Genomic DNA, 18,831 nt, shown 5'->3' with positions numbered 1-18,831 from the left:
AGGTATGAGAAGAGGGAACGATTCTGGAGACCAGTGTAGAATGTCTCAGGGGAGCCTGTAGCACAGATATTCTCTGAAACTTGCACTTCATTTTAAGAACTCACAAAGATCTTCAGGATATGAAAAGCTTCTGCTTGATGGGAGTTAAGGAAATTTTAAAATGAATTTTAAATAATTTTAAAGGAAATTCTAATTAATTTGCAGACCATTGCAGAGGTGAGTTTTCCTCTTGAGATGCAAACCACCAAACCTCCCAGCCTTTCCCCACCCCCGAGGCTTCTCCCTTCCTGCCAGCAATGCTCCCACAGTGCCACCCAGCGCTGCTTCCGCAGCTGCAGCAGGCAGGAATTATTCACATGTACTTGGAAATCATTTGTGGCTGTTCCTAAAAGGCTTAATTAAAATTTAAACTATGTTAATAACATAAACATTCAGTTCAGACAAATTGCCATGAAAACTGTTGTATTGAAAATTTTCAGCTTCTTTCAAATAGCACATCAGCCTCTTTGCTCCAACATAGCCATCCTACATGCTTGTAATTGGTCCTGGAGTGTGGCCTTAGTGTATTATTCCCAAACAGCCATACCACCATTCTTAGCACAAACAGAAATGAGAGCAAGGAACAGATATGTATTAAAAACCTTCCACCTCTAGCTCAGAGCTACAGCTGTCTCACCCAGATGATGTGAGGGCTGCTTGTTCCCATTCCTATAGACTGTCAGCTTCCTCCTGTACCTCACAATCCTGGTGGACACAACTTGGAGGCAAGGAGTGGTAACAAGTTTAGGTTAATGTGCACAAATAATGGGAGTTACAGGCCAACTGAGAGACATGCACTACAAAGATAGTTTGAACAATAGCTCTGCTCTGTGGAGTGGACCAGCAAACCAACGCTGACTGGTTCAAAGCAGTTTCATCAGAACACAATTCCATAGGAATTCTGGCTGCGTAGATGGTGGAAGGAGATGCTGATGAAGCAAGTGCCCATCCAGGACAATCACTGGTGCGAGTTGTGCTGTAGCATGTTCTGCAGGGTTTTGTGGTTCTGCAGAGCAGCCACCACGTCCTCGTAGAGGGTGTTCACGCTGATGCACAGAGGTTGATGCTGCAGCTCCGTCAGCTTGCAGGCAGCCAGGGTACAGAGAATGCAGAACAGCACAAAGAGCAGGACTCTCAGCACTGACCGCGACCACGAGGGCTTGTGCCGGGGGGGCTGAGGGGGACGGGAGCTGGAGGCCGGCTCTGCAGTGAGAACGTGAACAGGACGGAATGGGAGGAATTAATCAACTATAACAGGCTATGCTCACAAACAAACTGTTCAGGTAAGATACTTAATCCTCTGCTACAGTTGGCTTTTGTTGTGAATTTTCATCACTTAGCTCTGATAAATAAGTAGATGTGCAGGATGTAACTGCTTAGGATGAAAAGTTTAAGATCCAGTTTCATGGGCAGCAGTGAAGGGGGTGTAAAGCACCTCTGTGTTGCACAAGATCTGACTATGCAAATGTATGTAGCTCAGTAGACTTAAGAAAAAAATGAGTGGAGGGAAGTTCTCATTAGGAACAGTTGGAGAACTTCATGACTTGCAGCTTCACAGTTAATGGTAAAGGGGAAAAGGGCACAGCAGCAGAGTTTATCAGAACTTCTGTAAGTTCCACCCTACCCTCTCCCAACCATCTTCCAGTCTCCCAGGATTTGGGCTGTATAAAAGCAATTCTGGCAGCATCACAATCTGATGACAATGAAACCTGACACAATCCCACCCAAAATAGGCATTACTTACTTCGGGTGTGCACTGTTTCCTTTTTAGTTTTCTTTTCCATCTCCTGTTTTGCAGCTTTCTGAGCATCGTACTCCCGCCTTCTGCGCTCCTTTTCCTCTGCCTTCTCTCGCTTCCGCAGTTCTTTCTCCAGAGCCTCCTTTGCTCGCTGTTCTGCTTCACGCTTCTTCTCCATTTCTGGGGGTTAACAGCAAGTTGTTCTCTTTTATGCAAAGGGTTGTCACTGCCATTTTCCTAATTACCTTATTATCCCAAATGGAATGATGAAACCAATTGAACAACTATCCTCTTTTTTTATAATTTTATTTAGTATTACATACCTTGCATTTTGCTGTGCTTTTCTTTCATGTTTTATAGGTAACCTATAGCACATTCCTTCCAGAGATTTAACTATTCCTCAGGCCAAGAAATCACATACACTACCCCCCTGCTATATTTCTCCCTCCAGCCATTTTACTCTACTATTCCCTGAGTACTTTGGGTTTGGGTGGCTACAAGTATGTGTTAGATGGCAATTTATTAGATGGTGATCAGAATGTTTGGGTGTGTTAGACCAAGAGCAGTCCTCAGCAGACAGCATGTGGGGGCTCTTTGTCCCTACCTCTCTCTGCCTGGAGTTTCCGCTGCCGTTGTCGATCTTGCTCAGACTGGATTGCTTTCATGTGCTGCAGTACCTTAAATAGCCAAGAAAACAACCTGAGGGCTGTGCAGAAGCCTAGTGGCACAGTCAGTTCAGAAAAGAACAGATGGAGTGTGGCTGAGGATAGGCAGCTGGGGCTGACCCCCAACCCTCACCTATCCCTACAGCTCTGAAAAGAATTCACAATCTTCCCATTAAAAACAAACATGGCAAACTGGTGCTCAGTGATACCGAGGATCACAGAACATTTCTATTTGTGTTTGCCAGAAGGTCTCCAGAGGTTTTTGTACTATCAGCACAGGCATGGATTACTATGTCTGATTATGCCACCACTTTCTTGGCAACCAGCATTAATCCTCTCTTAACTCCATAAATGGAGAAGCATCCTCCTCAGCCAGGTGTTTGCTCTCCACAGGCACAGCAGCAGGGGAGTCAGTGCAGTGGACCTGCACCTCACTCCCTGAAGAAACTTCAGGCTCCTGCAGCAGCTGCCCAGCTTGCTAAGCAAACAGAGGAAGAATCACTGGCAAAGCCATGAAAGAAAAAATAAATTAGAATAAAATGAGATTCCTTACCTTGACAGCAGCCTGCTTACACTGCTTCTCATCCAGACAGTCTCCTGCCACTTTTGCCAGGACAGGATCCAGGGGATTGTCCTTCAGATCCAGCCACTTCAGGTTCTGCAAAAAGGCACAACAAAGGGGAGGCTGTAAGAGCACAGCAGTCTTGGAATTATTTACGAGATCCAAAGCAGAAGCAAAGAACTGCTTAGTTTTCACATTAATGAAATGCGTACAGAAGATGAGCAGAGATGTTTTCAATAGACTGAGACGATTTTTACTGAGCTGTGGTGCAGACCCAGCTGAATTTTGGAATGGGTAGTCAGCAGGATGGATGCTTTACCAGAGAAATCAACTTGAGCAGGATCACAAGACCATGGGCTGCATCCCAAAGCTTTACGTAACTGCCCAGCAAACAGTTTTACCTTGAGCTGTGCAAAGCTGACTGGCAGGGTGACCAAGCGGTTGTTCAGGAGGTCCAAGTGCTGCAGATTGACCAGGCGGCCAAAGTCCAAGGGCAGCTGTTGCAACCGATTTTTACTCAAATCTAGTTTCACCAGATGCATCAAACTGCAGAAGTCTGACTAAAACCCAAACAAAGGAAACCCAGAGAAAGCCGGTCAGCGCCTTTATGGAAGAACCTAAGTGAGAAGTATGTGGAGACAGCCTGCACCTCAAATCAGGCACAAATCCTTGACTTACTACAGGACTGTGATGGAGGAAAATCGCTCTCCTCCTTTGCCTTGGAAGATGGAGGTGAGACACAATGGGACAGATAAGACAGATCGAGAAGGTTATGGATGACAATATGACAGGAACAAACCCAAGTCTCCTGCTGATGAAACTCTTCTGTATTCACCTGGGGATGCTCTGGAAGGAATGTACTGCAATCTTCACACAGTTCAACCCTGTACTCTCTCCTGCCTCAGCCAAATCCACCGCCAGCACTGACAACTGAGTCATTCAGCCACCCCAGGGCAGCGAAAGTGCCAATTCCACAGTGCCCGGTGAGCCTCTACCGAAGCACCAGCTATCTTTCCAAATATTTCCCAGCAGACTCATCCCCGCGGAGGCTCTCTAGCACCTTACCGGCAAGGAAATGAGGTTGTTACAGGACAAATCCAAGACAGTAGCTTTCGGAAGAGCGGCCTGAAAGACAAGTAAGGCACTGAATGAACATGGACGTTCACCCGACCCCCTCTGACACCTGTTCTGCTTCGGCCTCTGCGGTTTCTCCCGCGTCAGTCTGTCCATCCCCCGCGGCTGCTCCGAGGTCACGTCATCTCCGGATCCATCTCTGTGTCCAGAAAGGTTCTTATCCCACAACAGCAGTAACTAGCGGCTGCCGGGCCCGCGGGACACAGAACCTCACTGCTTTTAATACCTGCAGGCCAGGTCACAAGCCCCCAGCACATCCGGCTCCCCTACGCTGCTCCTTCCCGGGGACCGGGAGCCGGTCCCCACCCCCGCCGGGGGGCCTAGGGCCAGAGACTCACCAGCTCCCGCACCGGCACTTCATTCAGGTCGCAGAGGCTCAGGTCCAGCTCGTTCCCGTCCAGCTTGTCCTTCAGGCTGAGCCCCTTCCCGCTGCTCCGCGACATGGCTCCGTCGGCGGCTGCCCACGGGAGATGCGGCTCGGCACGGGGAGGCGGCGCGTCTCGGTTCGGAGCGGCTCAGCACAGCCCAGCCCAGCCCGTCCCGTCCCGGCGTGGCACGGCCCGGCCCCGCCAGCCACTTCCGCGGCCACGTCCGCGCGGGGCCCGCCAGCCGCCGCCGCGGGGCCGAGCGCGCCCGCTGCCGGCCCGGAGCGGGGCCGCACTGCCCGCACCGCCACTGGCGCCGCTAAACACCCACAAATCGTCTTAAGAAAGGATGTTATCTGATGTTTGATCTCTGCGTACTTTCAAACATGAGCAAAAAGAAAGGAGATGTAGTCCCCGAAGCAGAGAGCAGCTAATAAGCTCTAGGGGTTGTCTTAGACGAATTACTTGTTGGGAGAATTGTTTTGTTAAGGTTTAAGGCTTGATCCTGTGATCTCAGACTTAATGGGAGGTTAACAAAGCTTGGGAAGAAGGATGTGGTACTGATAGCCGGAACAAAGAGTGCAGGATTTATGGGCTACAAGGACATTGGGCAGAATCCCTAAGATAAGGAAGAAACCAATAAAGCAAACTCAGCAATTGGGTTGAATCAGCTCCAAGCAGGTAAAATTTAGTTTTGCCAGGGGCAGATTGTGACCACCTACTCATGGCCACAGACCCAGGAAAACCACCAACCCAAAAGGAGTGAAAGACTAAGACTGGACTAATTAGCATGGGGAGCGAAAGACTCATTAAACAATGGAAGATAGAATAATAATTGATATGAGAACTAGGTAACTTGTAGCCCATGAACATTAATGCCTTTTGTTTACTAAAATATATACGTAGTCAAAAGTTTTGACAGCTGTCATGCTAGCTTTGTGAATTTGCCATCCAGTGCAGAACTGTAAATAGGAGAAGTCAAATAACTGGGTGTGGGTTGGCCTCTTGCACACTGGGTGGCAGAGCTTATTTTGGGACACAGTGGCACTGCTCAGGGCATTCTTGCAGCTGTCCCACCAGCCCTGGAACCCTGGCCAGATTGGCAGGAGTTTAGATCTGGACTACATGAAACAGCCCTGAAGAAGGCAGGAGAACTCCCAGCCAAGACCCATGAGCAGGGGAGGTTTTGCATCCAGTCACATCACCTGACACACACCACCATGCAGAGAACCAACCGGTTTATAGCCAATAATCCCAACAGAAACCTAGGGATGTGTACCTTGTTTTGCAATATCTGATACAGCTGCTTATATCTACACTCTCCCTAATCCAGGGGGAGAATTCCCTCTCAGTTGGGCTGTTACATTACCCCACAATGTCTCTTCACAGGAGGAACACTTAATGCATATTCCTGCTTTGTTCCCAAGGCTCTAGTCTCACAGGAGCAGAGCACTCTCCTCTGTGGAGTCTGTGGAGAAAATCAGGGAAAGAGAAAGGAGCCTGGGACAGAGCCAGATTAGTGTTACCTGGTACTGGGATTACAGCAAGGACTAACCATGAATTTCCTGACCTCTGTGCTATTTGTGATGTTTGAGACAAACATCACAAATACACATTGCAAAGATGTTTTCACTACTGCAGCACATCTACCTTCTGGATGCATTCGTTTGTTTTTAAGCTGCCAGTGAATTTCTTCCAACACCCAGAAACCAGCATTAGCTCAGTACTGAAGTAACTAAGGCCACAGGATTCTCTGAATAAAGGCACCCCAAAGCAGCACACAAGGATTTGCCTCATAGAAACTACAATAAAGTCTGCCTGAGGTTGAGGTGCTCCTGTCCAGGAGATTATGAAAGTTTTTCAGAGCATGTTATTGTTGTTCCAAATGTGATCAGAAATTACAGAGCCCTCATCTGAGAGGAGCGAGGTCTACTTATCCAAGAATCTCCCCCCATACCTCAGCTTTTCACAGCAATGTTTGTTGTTGGAGGGAAGGGCCAGAGAAGACTTGGTCCAGAGAGTGGTGGGGAAGCCAAATCTCCAAGGCAGGCAGCTGATTACTGATCCACTCGTTACCCTGAGCCAGCGAGGGAGTCATGTCATGTGCTGTGCTGTTCCCTTCCCTGGCTGGGAGGCACCAAATACAGTCCTGCTCTGGAGAACAAAACCCAGAGGGGCTCTGAGAGGGCCTGAGCAAGACCCTCTGCATATCTGGGAAAGGTCTTTGTCAATGAAATCTGTTTCCACAAATCCAAGAGCCATTGGCTCCTAGCAGAACCAAACAAGGGTGTGAATGATTACAAAACCTACCTACTTACTTGTGATTAACAGATTTTAAAATCTTGATTAGAAATGAATGGTACCTTATGCAATGGTGTATGAAATGCTACTGCTTCAGGGATCCTTTGCTTTCCTCTCTTGCCAAAACCACTACAACTCAAATAAACTTACCCAAATGTTAAGGTCACATTAATTTCTGCATAATTCATAGTTTAATTCTTTCTTTAACCAGGATTCGCCCTCTGGGCTAATGATAATAATGTGGGAAGATCAAGCTAAAAGTAATTTTTATCTTCATGTATTACGCATTTGCATAATTTTTTTTTCCCTCTGTGGTCATGCAATACCAAGAGCTCTGATGCTCCATCAGCACAAAGACAGTTGCTCTGCTCTGGCCAAACGGTGGAAGGACAATTTCTGCCCACAGGTATCACACAGCTTTACATCCCCTGTAGGAATCCAGAAACTCACCTTGCTGCTGAGTTCACTGGGACTGACTGGAAGATGCTAGAAGGATTTTGACGCTCCACAAGACAAAGACAAAGCATAGCACAAAGTACATCTGTGCACTCTGTTAGGGGTTGCAAGAACATTAGCAAGGAGAAGGGAGCAGGAAATGCTGAGGGAAGTGGGATGAACACAGTTGATCTAATTGTGATCTAACAATCCTTACTGGGCCTGAGCTGACCATGCCAGCCTGGGGTTGGAGACCATTCCCAGACTCTTTGAAGATCTCTGTGACCCCTCTGCAGCCAAGGCCAATTTTTCACATTTCAAGGGAAAAAAGTCTCCCTTTCCCCAACAAAGAAAACATTGTCACTGCTGCCACCAAACAAATTCCTTGTGAATTAGATGCGCATTGGGGAAAATCTTTCATTTCTAAAAGTGTCAGACACTAGAGATCTGGTAGCAGTTGGTATTTCACTATGTTACAAGCACATTTTTGGCTTTGATGTCTGAGAGTCACCATTCTGAGGTTGATATTTATGCTCTTGTTCCTCAGCACCATTGTGCTTGGTATGGGACAGATATATATACTGTGTCACCTCTTCAGTATCAGTGCTGCTGCAGAGCTCAGCAGCACCACACTCCTTACCTGGTGCCTGCCCACACCTCTGCACTGAGGTGAGGGGGTCTCAGCCTGCCCAGCCCTGGAGCAGCTCTGCAGTTCCTAGTTGGTCTCTTCTCATCCAGAGGGAGTGCCTAAAGGTGGTAGTGGGGTGTGAACTGATAACTCATTGAGGGGATAGGGCTGGAGGCCAGATGGTGACTCAACAGGGCTAGGGCACCAAGTGATACTAGTGGAGACAGGTGGAGGCAAATGATGGTGGTTATCTTGCACCAAAGTCCACCTCTACTCATTTGAGTGGAGGGGCTTATTTGGGGCGTAACAGTGTTGGGTCAGACTGATGGAACAGGCTGGGAAGAAGAGATAATGGAGTGGAAATGGACAGGGAAGAAATTGTGGTGGACAACTTGGGCTGGGGACTGGCAGAGGATGGGGCAGGTGCCCAGCGGGACTGTGGGGGTTCCGTCTGAGCCACCAGTTCCTCTCGCGGACCGGGCAGGGAAAGCGCCTTTTCTGCTTCCCTTCCCACCGCTGCCTCCTCCCTGCCGGCAAAGGTCCCGGGGCCGCGGGGAGCCGCGGGCGGGGCGGAGCGGGGCCGGGGCCGGGGCGGGCCGTGGAGCGCAGCGCCTCCGAGCACCGAGCGGCGGAACGGGACGGGACGGGACGGGAGAGAACGGGCTGGGTTGGGGCCTGCCGGGTGCTCGGGTGCTGCCACCGCTGACGGAATGGCCGCGGCCCGCCTGGCAGCGCTGCCCCGGCGCGGGCTGCAGCTCCTGCGCCGGGCGGGCGAGCGGCGGGGAGCCCCGCGGGGCAGGTAGGGCTGGGCTGGGAACGCGACGGGCGGGCTGTAGGGGCAGAGCGCTGTGGGGCTGTAGCGGGTGGGCAGCTGTAGGGGACTGGGGCTAAAAGGGATAGGAATTAAAGGGGAAAGGGGGCTATGGATGAGAAGGAATAGGGGTATAGGGGATAGGGGGGCTGTGCATGAGAAGGTATGGGGGCTATAGGGGGCAGAGGGCTCTGGGGTTGGGGAGCTGTAGGGCGCAGAGGCTGCAGAGGATGGAGACCATATGTGATGGGGGCCTATAGGGCAGCTGCAGAGCGCTGTGGGTGTCCAGCTAGGTCAGTGGCTGCATGCAGGGAGGGCATATTCATCTCAGTGTGTAACCCTTGGCTCCCCTAAAACCCCTCCAAAGTGGCAGAAGGCAGGCGGGATCCCCTGGATCCCCTGGATCTGCTTCGCCCCAGCCTGGGAGTGGGCCAGGGGCAGGCATGAGTCCTGAACAGCAGGCGAAGGGAAGTGGAGGCATGGCAAGGGCTGAACTTTGTGCAGCAGCTCCATCTAGATTGCAGCAATGTGAAATGTATCAAATGGCTTCCCCATCCTCCTTCAGGGCTCTGACTTGCAGTCAGTGTCCCTGTCCCCCTGTGGTCCTGCAGCCCCCAGGGAGCTGGGTGACCCAGCAGGTCCAGGACACCAAGAAGCTTTGGGGCTTGGGAAGTCAGACCAGTTCTTTGCCTGGCTTTTCTTCTGCCTCTTGGAGCAAATTCATGAAAAAGAAATAGAAATGGGAAGTATCTGGCTTTGGGAAAGGCTCTGAAGGATTAGCTGATATTCAGAGTAATAATCAATGGGATGAATGACTTCCAGTGAGCAATTCCAAGAACCAGGTGGGCCATACCTTGTTTTTCACAGACAGGGTTTAGGTGGGTTTTTCAGTTGGTTTGACATTAGGAGTGAAGTGTTGAAGCCACTTCATCATAGGTGTGTGAAGATTGCCTTTTCAGAATCTGTTCTTAGGAAACAGGATGAGAAGGGAAGCATGACAGCGTTCACTGCAGCTCATTCCAGCCCAGAATTGAAACTGAGAGACAAGAACACAAAGTCCTTGGAGAGAGAGAGCATGTATTTAGAGAGTAAACTCTAGTAATGTTATAAAAAAGTTTATTGAATTCTGCTCCTAGGCTTGTTTATCTTCTTGGCAGGGAAACTGCCAAAAGGCAAAGTAGTACAGTGGGCAAAGAGGTACAGTGAAAAGAAAAACCAGAAAGTTGCTGCAGGAGGAGTCTGAAAACTCTGGGAACTTGATCTCTCCTTAAATGAAAATAGTAATAATATTTTTAAAAAGTTGTAAGTGTCTGATTAACTCTTTAGTCAATAGATTCAAGCAGTAGGGAGGACAGAGCAGAGTTAATTTTCATCCCCCTTTAATTGCAGTCATATTACAGAAAAGACCCAAAAGCTCTTGTTTTGGGGAGAGATGCTCTTGGTAGATGTCCATGAGCAAAGGAACTGGCAGAATCTGTGAACCTCTCCAAGTATGAACTTTGTTTTTGGGACAGTTCCCAAGCTCTGGACAATTTCCCACAGGTACAGATGTGATGGCACCACAAGACAGGTTAGTGTCCTTCACATTACAAAGGGGACAGGAGCTTACACTCCCTAGTTTTCTCTGTCATCCCTTTTGATAATTTCTGTAGAGATTGGTAAAGAGTTAAAGGTGAAAACAGAGCTGGTTATCTTATGTCAACAACTCCAGACTGTTGACTGGGGCTGTTTAGAGAAAAATACAACAGCTCCTAGGATTAGCCCAGAGTGTTTGCTTCAGTCTTATCATTTCTGCTCCCTGCCATCAGGCAGAAGAGCTCTGGGATTGCTGGGATTTGGCTGCTCTCCCGCCTTTTGCAGGGAAGAGGAGGAGGATGCATTCTTCCCAGATCTCTGAAGTCTCTCTGTTGAGCTGTGTGGCTGAACTCGAGGGTTCTGGAGTTTTGTAGGAACAGCCTGTGGATGAGGCTGGCTCATTTGCAGGCTGTCTTGCTGCTGAAACGTGCTGCTAACAAAAGGCATGTGCTCTCCAAAAGTCGTGGTTTACAGTGCTGACACCCAAGAGCAAGCAGAGTTTTAGCTGCTCTCCTTTGGCTGAGTCAGGGAAATGAGAGCTAGTGTAATATCAGACCACGGGTCTTGTTTTATCTCCAGCAGCACCAGATGTTTTGTAGGAAGAGGTGAAGGGTGAATTGCTTGTTTTCTGTAACAAAGATGAACACAGAGATTATTTCTAAATCCTTTGGACCCTTTCTCTCTAGAAGTCTTTTGATACATTCTCTCAGATCAGATATAAGATACACTTGCTGCTGGCTGTAGGCAGGAAGGAGACCAGCCCTATGTGATTTCCAGCATGATGCTGCTGATAATGAACATATCTTGTGTCTGCCTCCTTCATTCCATTCCTGACCCCCAGTCCTTCCAAAAGGCTGCTGTGTTTTATCCCACACCTTTCACTTCTGCCACTATCAAAGTGACACAGAAATGCTGAAGCACATGTGAATGTCAGACCAGAATTCCGGGAGCTCAGACTCAATGGCAGCTGAGAATTTTGCTTTAGTGCATTTGAAGAAATTATGTGAGTTAGTGCTATGAGAGGAGTCAGTGACTCTGGCTTATGAACATGACATATCTTAGCCTTCTCAGCCTCTAATTTCAGCCTCATCATTTGCTGATGCTTTAATTTGAAAATGTGAATACTTGGGACCTCTGAGAGCAAGCTGTGTTCGCAGTGTAAAATAATCCCGTATTTTCTCAGTATTTTTCAGCATGTGGCTTTGTAATGATATCTTTTACTACTCTTTGATGCACTTTCATCCTCATGTTTGGGGGTAGGGAGGAAACCAAACCATGAAACCTGGAGATTTGTGCCTTCTTGCATTTAGTGTAAAAGTCTGGTTCTGAAAAGTTAGCGAAACCTTTTGGCTCTTCAGATCTAAAAAGTACTGAGCCAGTAAGGCCAGAGAGCCTGATCTGTGTAATGCTTTGCCAAGACATGGCAGTGTAAGATATTCCCCTTTTCACTGGCAGTGCAGGGCTTGGCAAGTACCTCTTTGAAGGCTGACTGCAGGGAGCAGGAGACTGTTTCAGCTGGTCACTTTGGATTCTGATTGAATTTTCTCAATCTGAATTTTGTAGTTTTGCTTCCTCTCTCCAGTCTCTTTTTGTGATGGTCTTTTGTTGTTTATTTTTCCCCGTGCTGAACCTGCTTGGCTCCTAGTGCCCCCTGAAAGGATGCTGGGGGGAAGAGCTCTTGCACAACCAGATCAGCAGCTGCTCCCTGCCCTCTCCAGCCCTTCCTGGGCGGGGAATTCAGCGACAGGCTCTGCTGACGCCAGAGATGACTTGGCTTGAGGGAGATGAGAGTGTGGCTCGCCCCATTAAGCGTTTTAACAAACAACCTGAGGGTTCCTCATCCGCCCTCGTGAACTGTGACAGGGGTCAGGGACTTCTTCAGTCTCCATTTCAACCAGCAAGTGGCTGTGGGTGGCTGTACTGGCTTTTACTGCTCTCCCAGGAGCATTCATCCTGCCCTTGCTTTAGGGAAAATTTTTTCTCCTTTTTGTTTTATAGAACCAATGTTTATAAACGCCTTTCTTCAGAGCTGTCTTTCATCTCCTCTGGGCAAAGTTTATACACATGCTTTGCTCAGGAGTTTTCAAGCAATAAAAGGAAGTTCAGTTTAGCACTTGTCCTCCCTCCTCCTCAGGCAGTCTTACAGCCTTGCTGTGAGTTGCCCAAGAGCTTGGTGAGAAGGGATGTCTGAACAGAGCCTGTGGGAGTTTGCACAATCCTCCCTCTGCCGAAAAGCACTGGGGGAAAAAGGGTCAGGTCATTCACTGTCTCTTGGAGCTGTACTTCCCCGAATGTAAAATCTAGCTTTTGTTCTCTGAACACTGCCTTTCACTCCACATAGGAGGTAACTGCAGGCTCAGGCTTGTTTCTTGTGGGCAGGAAAACAAATCATTTGTTGCAGTAACACCAAGTCTTTGCAGAATATTGATCCCATAGTAGATGGGCATTTAGGCTGAGCTATTTTTCCTCTTTAAGGCAGGGATTTCCCCATTATACACTGCATTATACACAGCCTCTGTGCTATGCACCCTACAAATGTACCGTGGCCCTGTCCCTCCTGGTTGTCTCCTAATGTTGGAATGGAGGAGCTGAAGTCATGGGGAAAGGCAGAGAGGAAATGAGGAGGAACAGAGAACATGGAGGGCTGCCTGGGGAGGGAGACAGTGTGGTGGGAGGTGGCTGCTGGAGTAGAGAGAGGTTTGTAGGAGATGGAGAGAGAAACCAAGGTAGGAACTGCAGTGCTCAGGAGCTGTGGTTCGAGGGGAGATTGCTGCATTTCCACCGATGATCAGACCTCAGAGAAAGCATTAATGATTTTAAAATGATTGTCCCTATTGTTGCTTCTCTTGACTCATTGAGCTCTCCCTTGGCCTCCAGCACAATGTCTCAGTGCTTCTAGCCTGCTTGGTGTGTACTTCTCAAACCCATCCCTGTTCTCCTCCTTCCCACCTGTCTCAAATTTGCAGTGGGGGCCATCTCCTCTCTTCTGTGGTATTTCCTCTGCACTTTCACCTCCCTTATCTCGCTGGTAGCTCCTCTTTTTATTGATGCTGTTTCAGTTCCATAAACTCTTTGCATTCCAGCTGTCAGAGATGGAATGTGTACAGCTGATTGCTGTTGTAAACACAGAACATTCCTTTGCAGACACCTCAGTTGCAGCTTAGCTTCTTTGAACTCTTCTAAACAGTTTTCATTCTGCAGGATTAGACTCTTCTCTGCTGATTGTTTTGGAGAATGACCTCTTTAATTTTAATTCTGTCTTTCTCATTTGTTTGCTCTTTTCAGCCAGTTGGGAGAATTTATCTACAAACTGGTTTGGTTGTGTTACTTCACAGCTATTTATACTTTTTAATGTTGCAGAAAGACCAAGCCCAGTTGCCATCTCTCTGTGAACTGCAGAGCCCATATTCTGTCCAGGCATGCTGATATACCTGTGTAGTTTTCAGTGCAGGTGAATGATGGTAGGACCAGGCTGTGCCAGCTCTGCAGGGCTGGTGCAGGCTCCTTCCCCACCAGGTCTCCCATGGAGGGATGGAGGCTCTGCCTGTTCTGCCTGCTGGTATAGACACACATGTGCGTGCCCTGGGGGTACCAAGGTTGTCCATGTGCCCCAAGCCGCTGCATAAGCTTTCCAAGTCCTTTTGCAAGTCTTCCTGATCTTGACCCCCTGGAGCAGCTGCCTGTACTTCCCACTGGTGCAGGAATGTGCATCAGGTATTCCCAATGCTGTTGGCAGGCTGATAATCCCTCCAGATGGGGAGAACTGTATTGACAGGTTATATTAAATAGCCTCTTCTTTTTTTTTCCCAGTGCCCTGCACACAAAGATGCCCTCTGTGTCTCCCAAGGTGACCCACAGCTACATCCAGGGACCCACAGACATTCCCCTTCTTGACAAAACCATGGGCCAGTGTCTGGAGGAGACCGTGGAGCGCTTTCCTGACCGCGAGGCCTTGGTCTTCTGCCAGGATGGGGTCCGGAAGACATTTGCTCAGTTCAAAAAGGAGGTGAGCGCCTTGTTCGTCCCTCAGGTGATTGGATGCTCAGCAGCAGCTGTGATGGAGGAGTGGGAAACATTGCTCAGTTTCATTGCTCAGCTCAGGACTGAGATGAGTTGTGTGTGGCCCTTCATGCAGAGGGAGCAGCGCATTTCCAGCATGCACCATGGGCGTGTGCTGCCTTCATCCTTCTCCAAGCCTTGGGATGAAAGGGGGGAAGCATGAACTAACATCCCATGCTGGCATCCCATAATGAACATTCATGGTAACATCCCATAATGAACATTCATACTTCATACATATCTGATGGGTTATGGGCTGAGTCATGGTGTTTTTCTCTGTTGGAGTAGACTCCACCTTTTGGATTAGTCACTCTGGTTATCAAAGGTCCTGAGTGTGGGGAAGATTTTTATCCAAGCACAAAGGCAATGGAGCAAAGTAAAGGATTAGGGCTCGGTATCATATGCACAGATGTGTGTGGGTGTGTGCATAGACGAATATATGGTTCTCTGTTTTTGAAATGGAGGGACTACCTAGAAAGTTTCTAATAAATGAATGATATGATCTTTGATAGAAAAGAATTGTTTGGTAGGTTTTTAGGCTTACTATGGTTTTGGTCACATCCATTCACATAAACAAGATTAGCTGTATTCACCCTAAATTTAAGTAGGCCATAATTCAGAACTAAATCAAATTGTTCCTTAGATTCATATCTCCTACAAGGCAGATTTTATAAATTCATTTGAGAACTTAACAAAACTATAAAACCTTTCCTGAATGCCTCAGTGTATTTATACATACATTTCTGAACCTGAAACATGCTTTTCACCCTGCAAAATGAAGTAGTTGTTAATATAGTGGCTGAACTTGAGTTAACAAATCACAGAATCATTTATGTTAGAAAAGGTTTCAAAGACTGAGACTTTGGCTGATCACAACACTGTCAAGTAGGTCAGAGTACTGAGTGCAACATCCAGTCGCTTCTTTAATGCCTCCAGAGACAGGGACTCCAACACCTTGCTGGGAAGTCCTTTCCAATATTTAATAACCTTTTCAGTGAAGAAATTCCTCCTGTTTGTAGCCTGACCCTAGCCTGGTGCAGTTTTTGTCCACTTCCTCTCATCCTGAACCTTGTTCCCCGGGAGCAGACCCTGCCTGCCGCCTGGCTGCACTCTTGTCAGGGAATTGTAGAGAGAAAGAACGTTCCCTCTGATCCTCCTTTTCTCCAGGCTGAGCCCCTTCAACTTCCCCAGTCACTCCTCACAGGACTTATGAGGACAGGAACCCAGAACTGGTCAAAAATCACTTGATAGAATTTTCTTCACTCAAATCCTTTTTGAAGTAAGTGATACCCAGAAGGGGGGCAGATCCAACAGTGTGGATGGGTCCAGCATATGGGTAAGGCTTGGTCCTAAGTGGAATTGATGAGAAACTTGGCAATAAATAGTCTTTGGGCAAGAAGTAACTTGCAACAACATAATTGTCTATTTTGATTCCCTTCCTGCTTTGTTGAATTGTTCCAGGTTTGTTATTTTTATGCTTTCAGTCAACCTGCTGAGCAGGTTGCTGGTCTGTGCTCCAGGCTCAGAAGCTGCTGCAGGCGTGGGCTGATGGACTGTTCTGGGGAGACACAGTCTGTTGCATTTCAGTTACAAAGATGATGCTTTTTCTCCTGATAGCAGTGCCTGGAGACCAATATCCCCCACTGCATCCTGTGTGTGATCCTCAGGCTCTTGTATTTTTCAGGTGGACCAAGCAGCAGCTGGACTTCTGGCCCTTGGCCTGAGGAAGGGAGACCGGCTGGGGATGTGGGGACCCAATAAATATGAGTGGGTTCTTATGCAGTTTGCAACTGCCCAGGCAGGAATCATCCTGGTAAGGACCATTTGAATGTGGGATGTTGCTGCCTTAACCAGTTAGCAGCTGGTTAAATCCCTTTGCAATGTATTGCTCCATGGAACAAAGGCTCACTGAAAAATCTCGTCCAGGCTGCGTATGCCTAAAGCCAATTTTCGTTTGATATCATGACCAAAACACACTGTACCCTGCCTTCTGCTCTGTTTCCTCCATCCTGTTCCATTCCAGTGTCTGCAGGAATAGGGTGGAAGAGTAGGAGGAACCTGTGGGTGAACTTAACTCCAGTGGCCACTCTGTGGAGAGCTGGGTAGAAGGTGTTATCACAGTGGTCCATCAAGAAACCTGACTTGCACAATAATTTTGATCTAGTTTAGGGGATTGGGTCAGCTAGATCAACTGGATCAACTCCTGTGAAACAGGAGGTCTGGTTTCTGTTTCTGAAGCTCTGTTTTGATAATGTGATCTCACATAAATCTCTTTTCCAATTGTTTTCTTTCTCACAAACACAGAACTCAGGTATATTTTCTGTGAATGTGGAATCCCTGTGGTGGTGAGCTGTTAGTTCTGTGCTGGAGGGGAGGCTCTGAGTGTGGCTTAACCCTGGAGGAACTTTTCTGTTGGAATCTGTGCTAGGGGCGAGCATGTTCAAGGCAAGAAGGTGATGAAATTCTTGTTTCTGGCCCTTCAGGTGTCTGTGAATCCAGCCTACCAGGCCTCTGAGCTGGAGTTTGTGCTCAGGAAGGTTCGTATGGCGTGAACTGTCTGTTCAAGGGGACTGGGGGACATGGTGCAGATGAGCTGCCTAAGATTTGGGTGTATGGGAAGAGCTGGCTGGAGAGCAGGGCTGGTGTTGGATGTGTGCAGGGGATGAAGCTGCAATTCTGTGCCACATTTCTTGCTGTGGCTGCCACCCTGTCTGATGGAAACTGCTGGATTCTTCTCATTCCTTTCTCTCTGCTAACAGCCAGTACTGCCAGTACTACCCCAACCCAGCCCCCACTGTCAGCAATCATCTACCAGGGAATGAGGCAAAAAAATGTAGGACTTGATACCTCCTCTCTGCCCCTCCTGCTCAGGGCAAAAATCACCAGCTGGGATCTCAACCTTGAAAGCAGAACCTCAGAAAGGACATAATTTTAACTCTGAAAGGACCAGTCTACTTGGTAGCTTGATTTCTTCTTCCCAGGTTTGTCTGAGGCTGGCTGGCCTTGGATTTAAGATGGTTTAAGTCCTAGGTATTGCCACTGTTTAACATCTCTCTGCTGTCTGATCCTGCTGCCTCATCTACCCTTGAATACCTGCCTGGGTTTGAGTTTGTGACGTGCAGAGCACTGATCAATTTAAACTGTTCAGGCTCCCTTGCTCAAATAATGAGGAATTCAGATTATTAAATTTTTGATGGCTAAAAATTAAGATTAAGCAGCTATTTTTTCATTGTGATTTGTTCAGCTGTAAATGAAAGGCTGATATATATTAGAAGAGAGAGAGCCACTCCTGAATGTTCCCAGCACCACCCAAGTTACTTTTACTTAGAAAGTGGATAATTTTTAGCAAATTTCTTTTGTATCAGTAACTGTGTAATGGGTTGTTGGGCTGCAATTTGAATTATTGTTTCATCCTTTCTTTAATGCTCTCAGCAGTCCTGCTGGTCTCTCCTGCTCTCATGCAGAGGGGTTGAACCCACTGCTGCAGTGGAGCACCAGCTCTTCCAGGCTGGGTGTCCTTGAGCTTCTCTGTCCTACTGGAATGTACAACTCAGTTCTTCCCTTTTTCCCCAGCAAGGCTTTTGTTTTCATCTCCTCTGATTTTCTTCTCTGATGTAATCTGGAATGTTGATGGGATAAGAGCAGAAATGTGCTTCAGCTCCATTGGGAATTGCTCCTGTCTTGCCCTTCCAGATTTGCCAGCATTCCCAGCTTTATTATGCACCTTTGGCTCTGGGATCTCTGGAGTTCCTCATCACCCTAAGGATTTGTTTGTGTTTATTTGCATAATAAAATTTCTGAAGACTTTAGGGCTTTTCCTGTTGGATCCTGTCCATCTGTGCAGTCTGGTATCTATGGAAATATGTGTGGAATAACCATTCCTTGGATTCCTCCTGTATTTCCAGGGCTTGGTAAAAGCAAACTGATGTCGAGTTTTCGTATTTGACATTCTTTGAAGACAGGTCTGCTGCCATTCAGGTTGAGACCAAGTGGGAGAGGCCCAACCAGAGAGTCTTTATCTTGTACAACATCAGCCCTTCATCCAGCTCTCCTCTCCCCACACAGCATCTGTTTTTCAGAGCTGGTTCAACCAGAATTGGAGTTTAAAGGAATTAGCAGTAAAAGGTTGCAGAGGCCCAAAACAGCCTCAGTCCCCTGGGTTCTGGGCAGCCTGTTCCAGAAAATAGAGCAAATGTTTATCTTCCTTTCTGACAAAGCCCAGAGGGTACTTACAGATAATTTATTGGAGTAGCCTTTGTCTCCTTGTTTCCCAGACTCTGGGAAAATAATGAGAACAGCTGAGTAAATATGTAAATAGTTTATTGGACACAAATACATTTTTTGGAAGACGAAAACAGTTTGCAAGTCTGGGTCAAATTCAGCAAAATCTCCACTGCTGAAAAAGAAACAAAAATTCTTGGAGTAATTAAGGTGTTTTGTTTTGGGATTATGTAAATGTAAGAGTTGAATAAAAAATGTTTTCATTTTCAAAATAGCTAGTGCTTTAAAAAGAGGTGGA

The 18,831-nt window shown here is 47.5% G+C and overlaps 2 protein-coding genes across 3 annotated transcripts in view; one reads left to right on the top strand and one right to left on the bottom strand.

Annotated features, from left to right (window-relative positions):
* Nucleotides 1-423: 423 nt before the first annotated feature.
* Nucleotides 424-4,745, bottom strand: LRRC59 (leucine rich repeat containing 59). 2 transcript variants are annotated; one of them, XM_084218363.1, is made up of 8 exons: nt 4,477-4,745; nt 4,070-4,129; nt 3,683-3,722; nt 3,406-3,564; nt 2,996-3,100; nt 2,382-2,454; nt 1,784-1,957; nt 424-1,242 (listed from the first exon to the last, which is right to left on the bottom strand). In XM_084218363.1, the coding sequence occupies exons 1-8, from the start codon at nt 4,497-4,499 to the stop codon at nt 998-1,000; spliced, it is 879 nt and encodes a 292-aa protein (XP_084074489.1). In that variant the 5' UTR covers nt 4,500-4,745; the 3' UTR covers nt 424-997. The 2 variants fall into 2 exon arrangements, with proteins under 2 accessions (XP_084074489.1, XP_084074488.1); XM_084218362.1 differs by lacking the exon at nt 3,683-3,722 and having other exon boundaries at nt 426-1,242.
* A 3,762-nt stretch (nt 4,746-8,507) lies between these two features.
* The window catches only part of ACSF2 (acyl-CoA synthetase family member 2), a 35,713-nt gene continuing 25,389 nt past the window's right edge, over nt 8,508-18,831 (top strand). The window contains exons 1-4 of the mRNA XM_084218211.1: nt 8,508-8,666; nt 14,064-14,259; nt 15,997-16,125; nt 16,796-16,849. Coding sequence (XP_084074337.1) covers nt 8,578-8,666; nt 14,064-14,259; nt 15,997-16,125; nt 16,796-16,849 — 468 coding nt within the window. The 5' untranslated portion in view covers nt 8,508-8,577. The remainder of the gene's footprint in view (nt 8,667-14,063; nt 14,260-15,996; nt 16,126-16,795; nt 16,850-18,831) is intronic.

The sequence above is a fragment of the Fringilla coelebs genome, assembly GCF_963513975.1.
Source record: "Fringilla coelebs genome assembly, chromosome: 19".
Lineage (NCBI taxonomy): Eukaryota > Metazoa > Chordata > Aves > Passeriformes > Fringillidae > Fringilla > Fringilla coelebs.
This window is presented reverse-complemented; position numbering and strand designations above follow the sequence as displayed.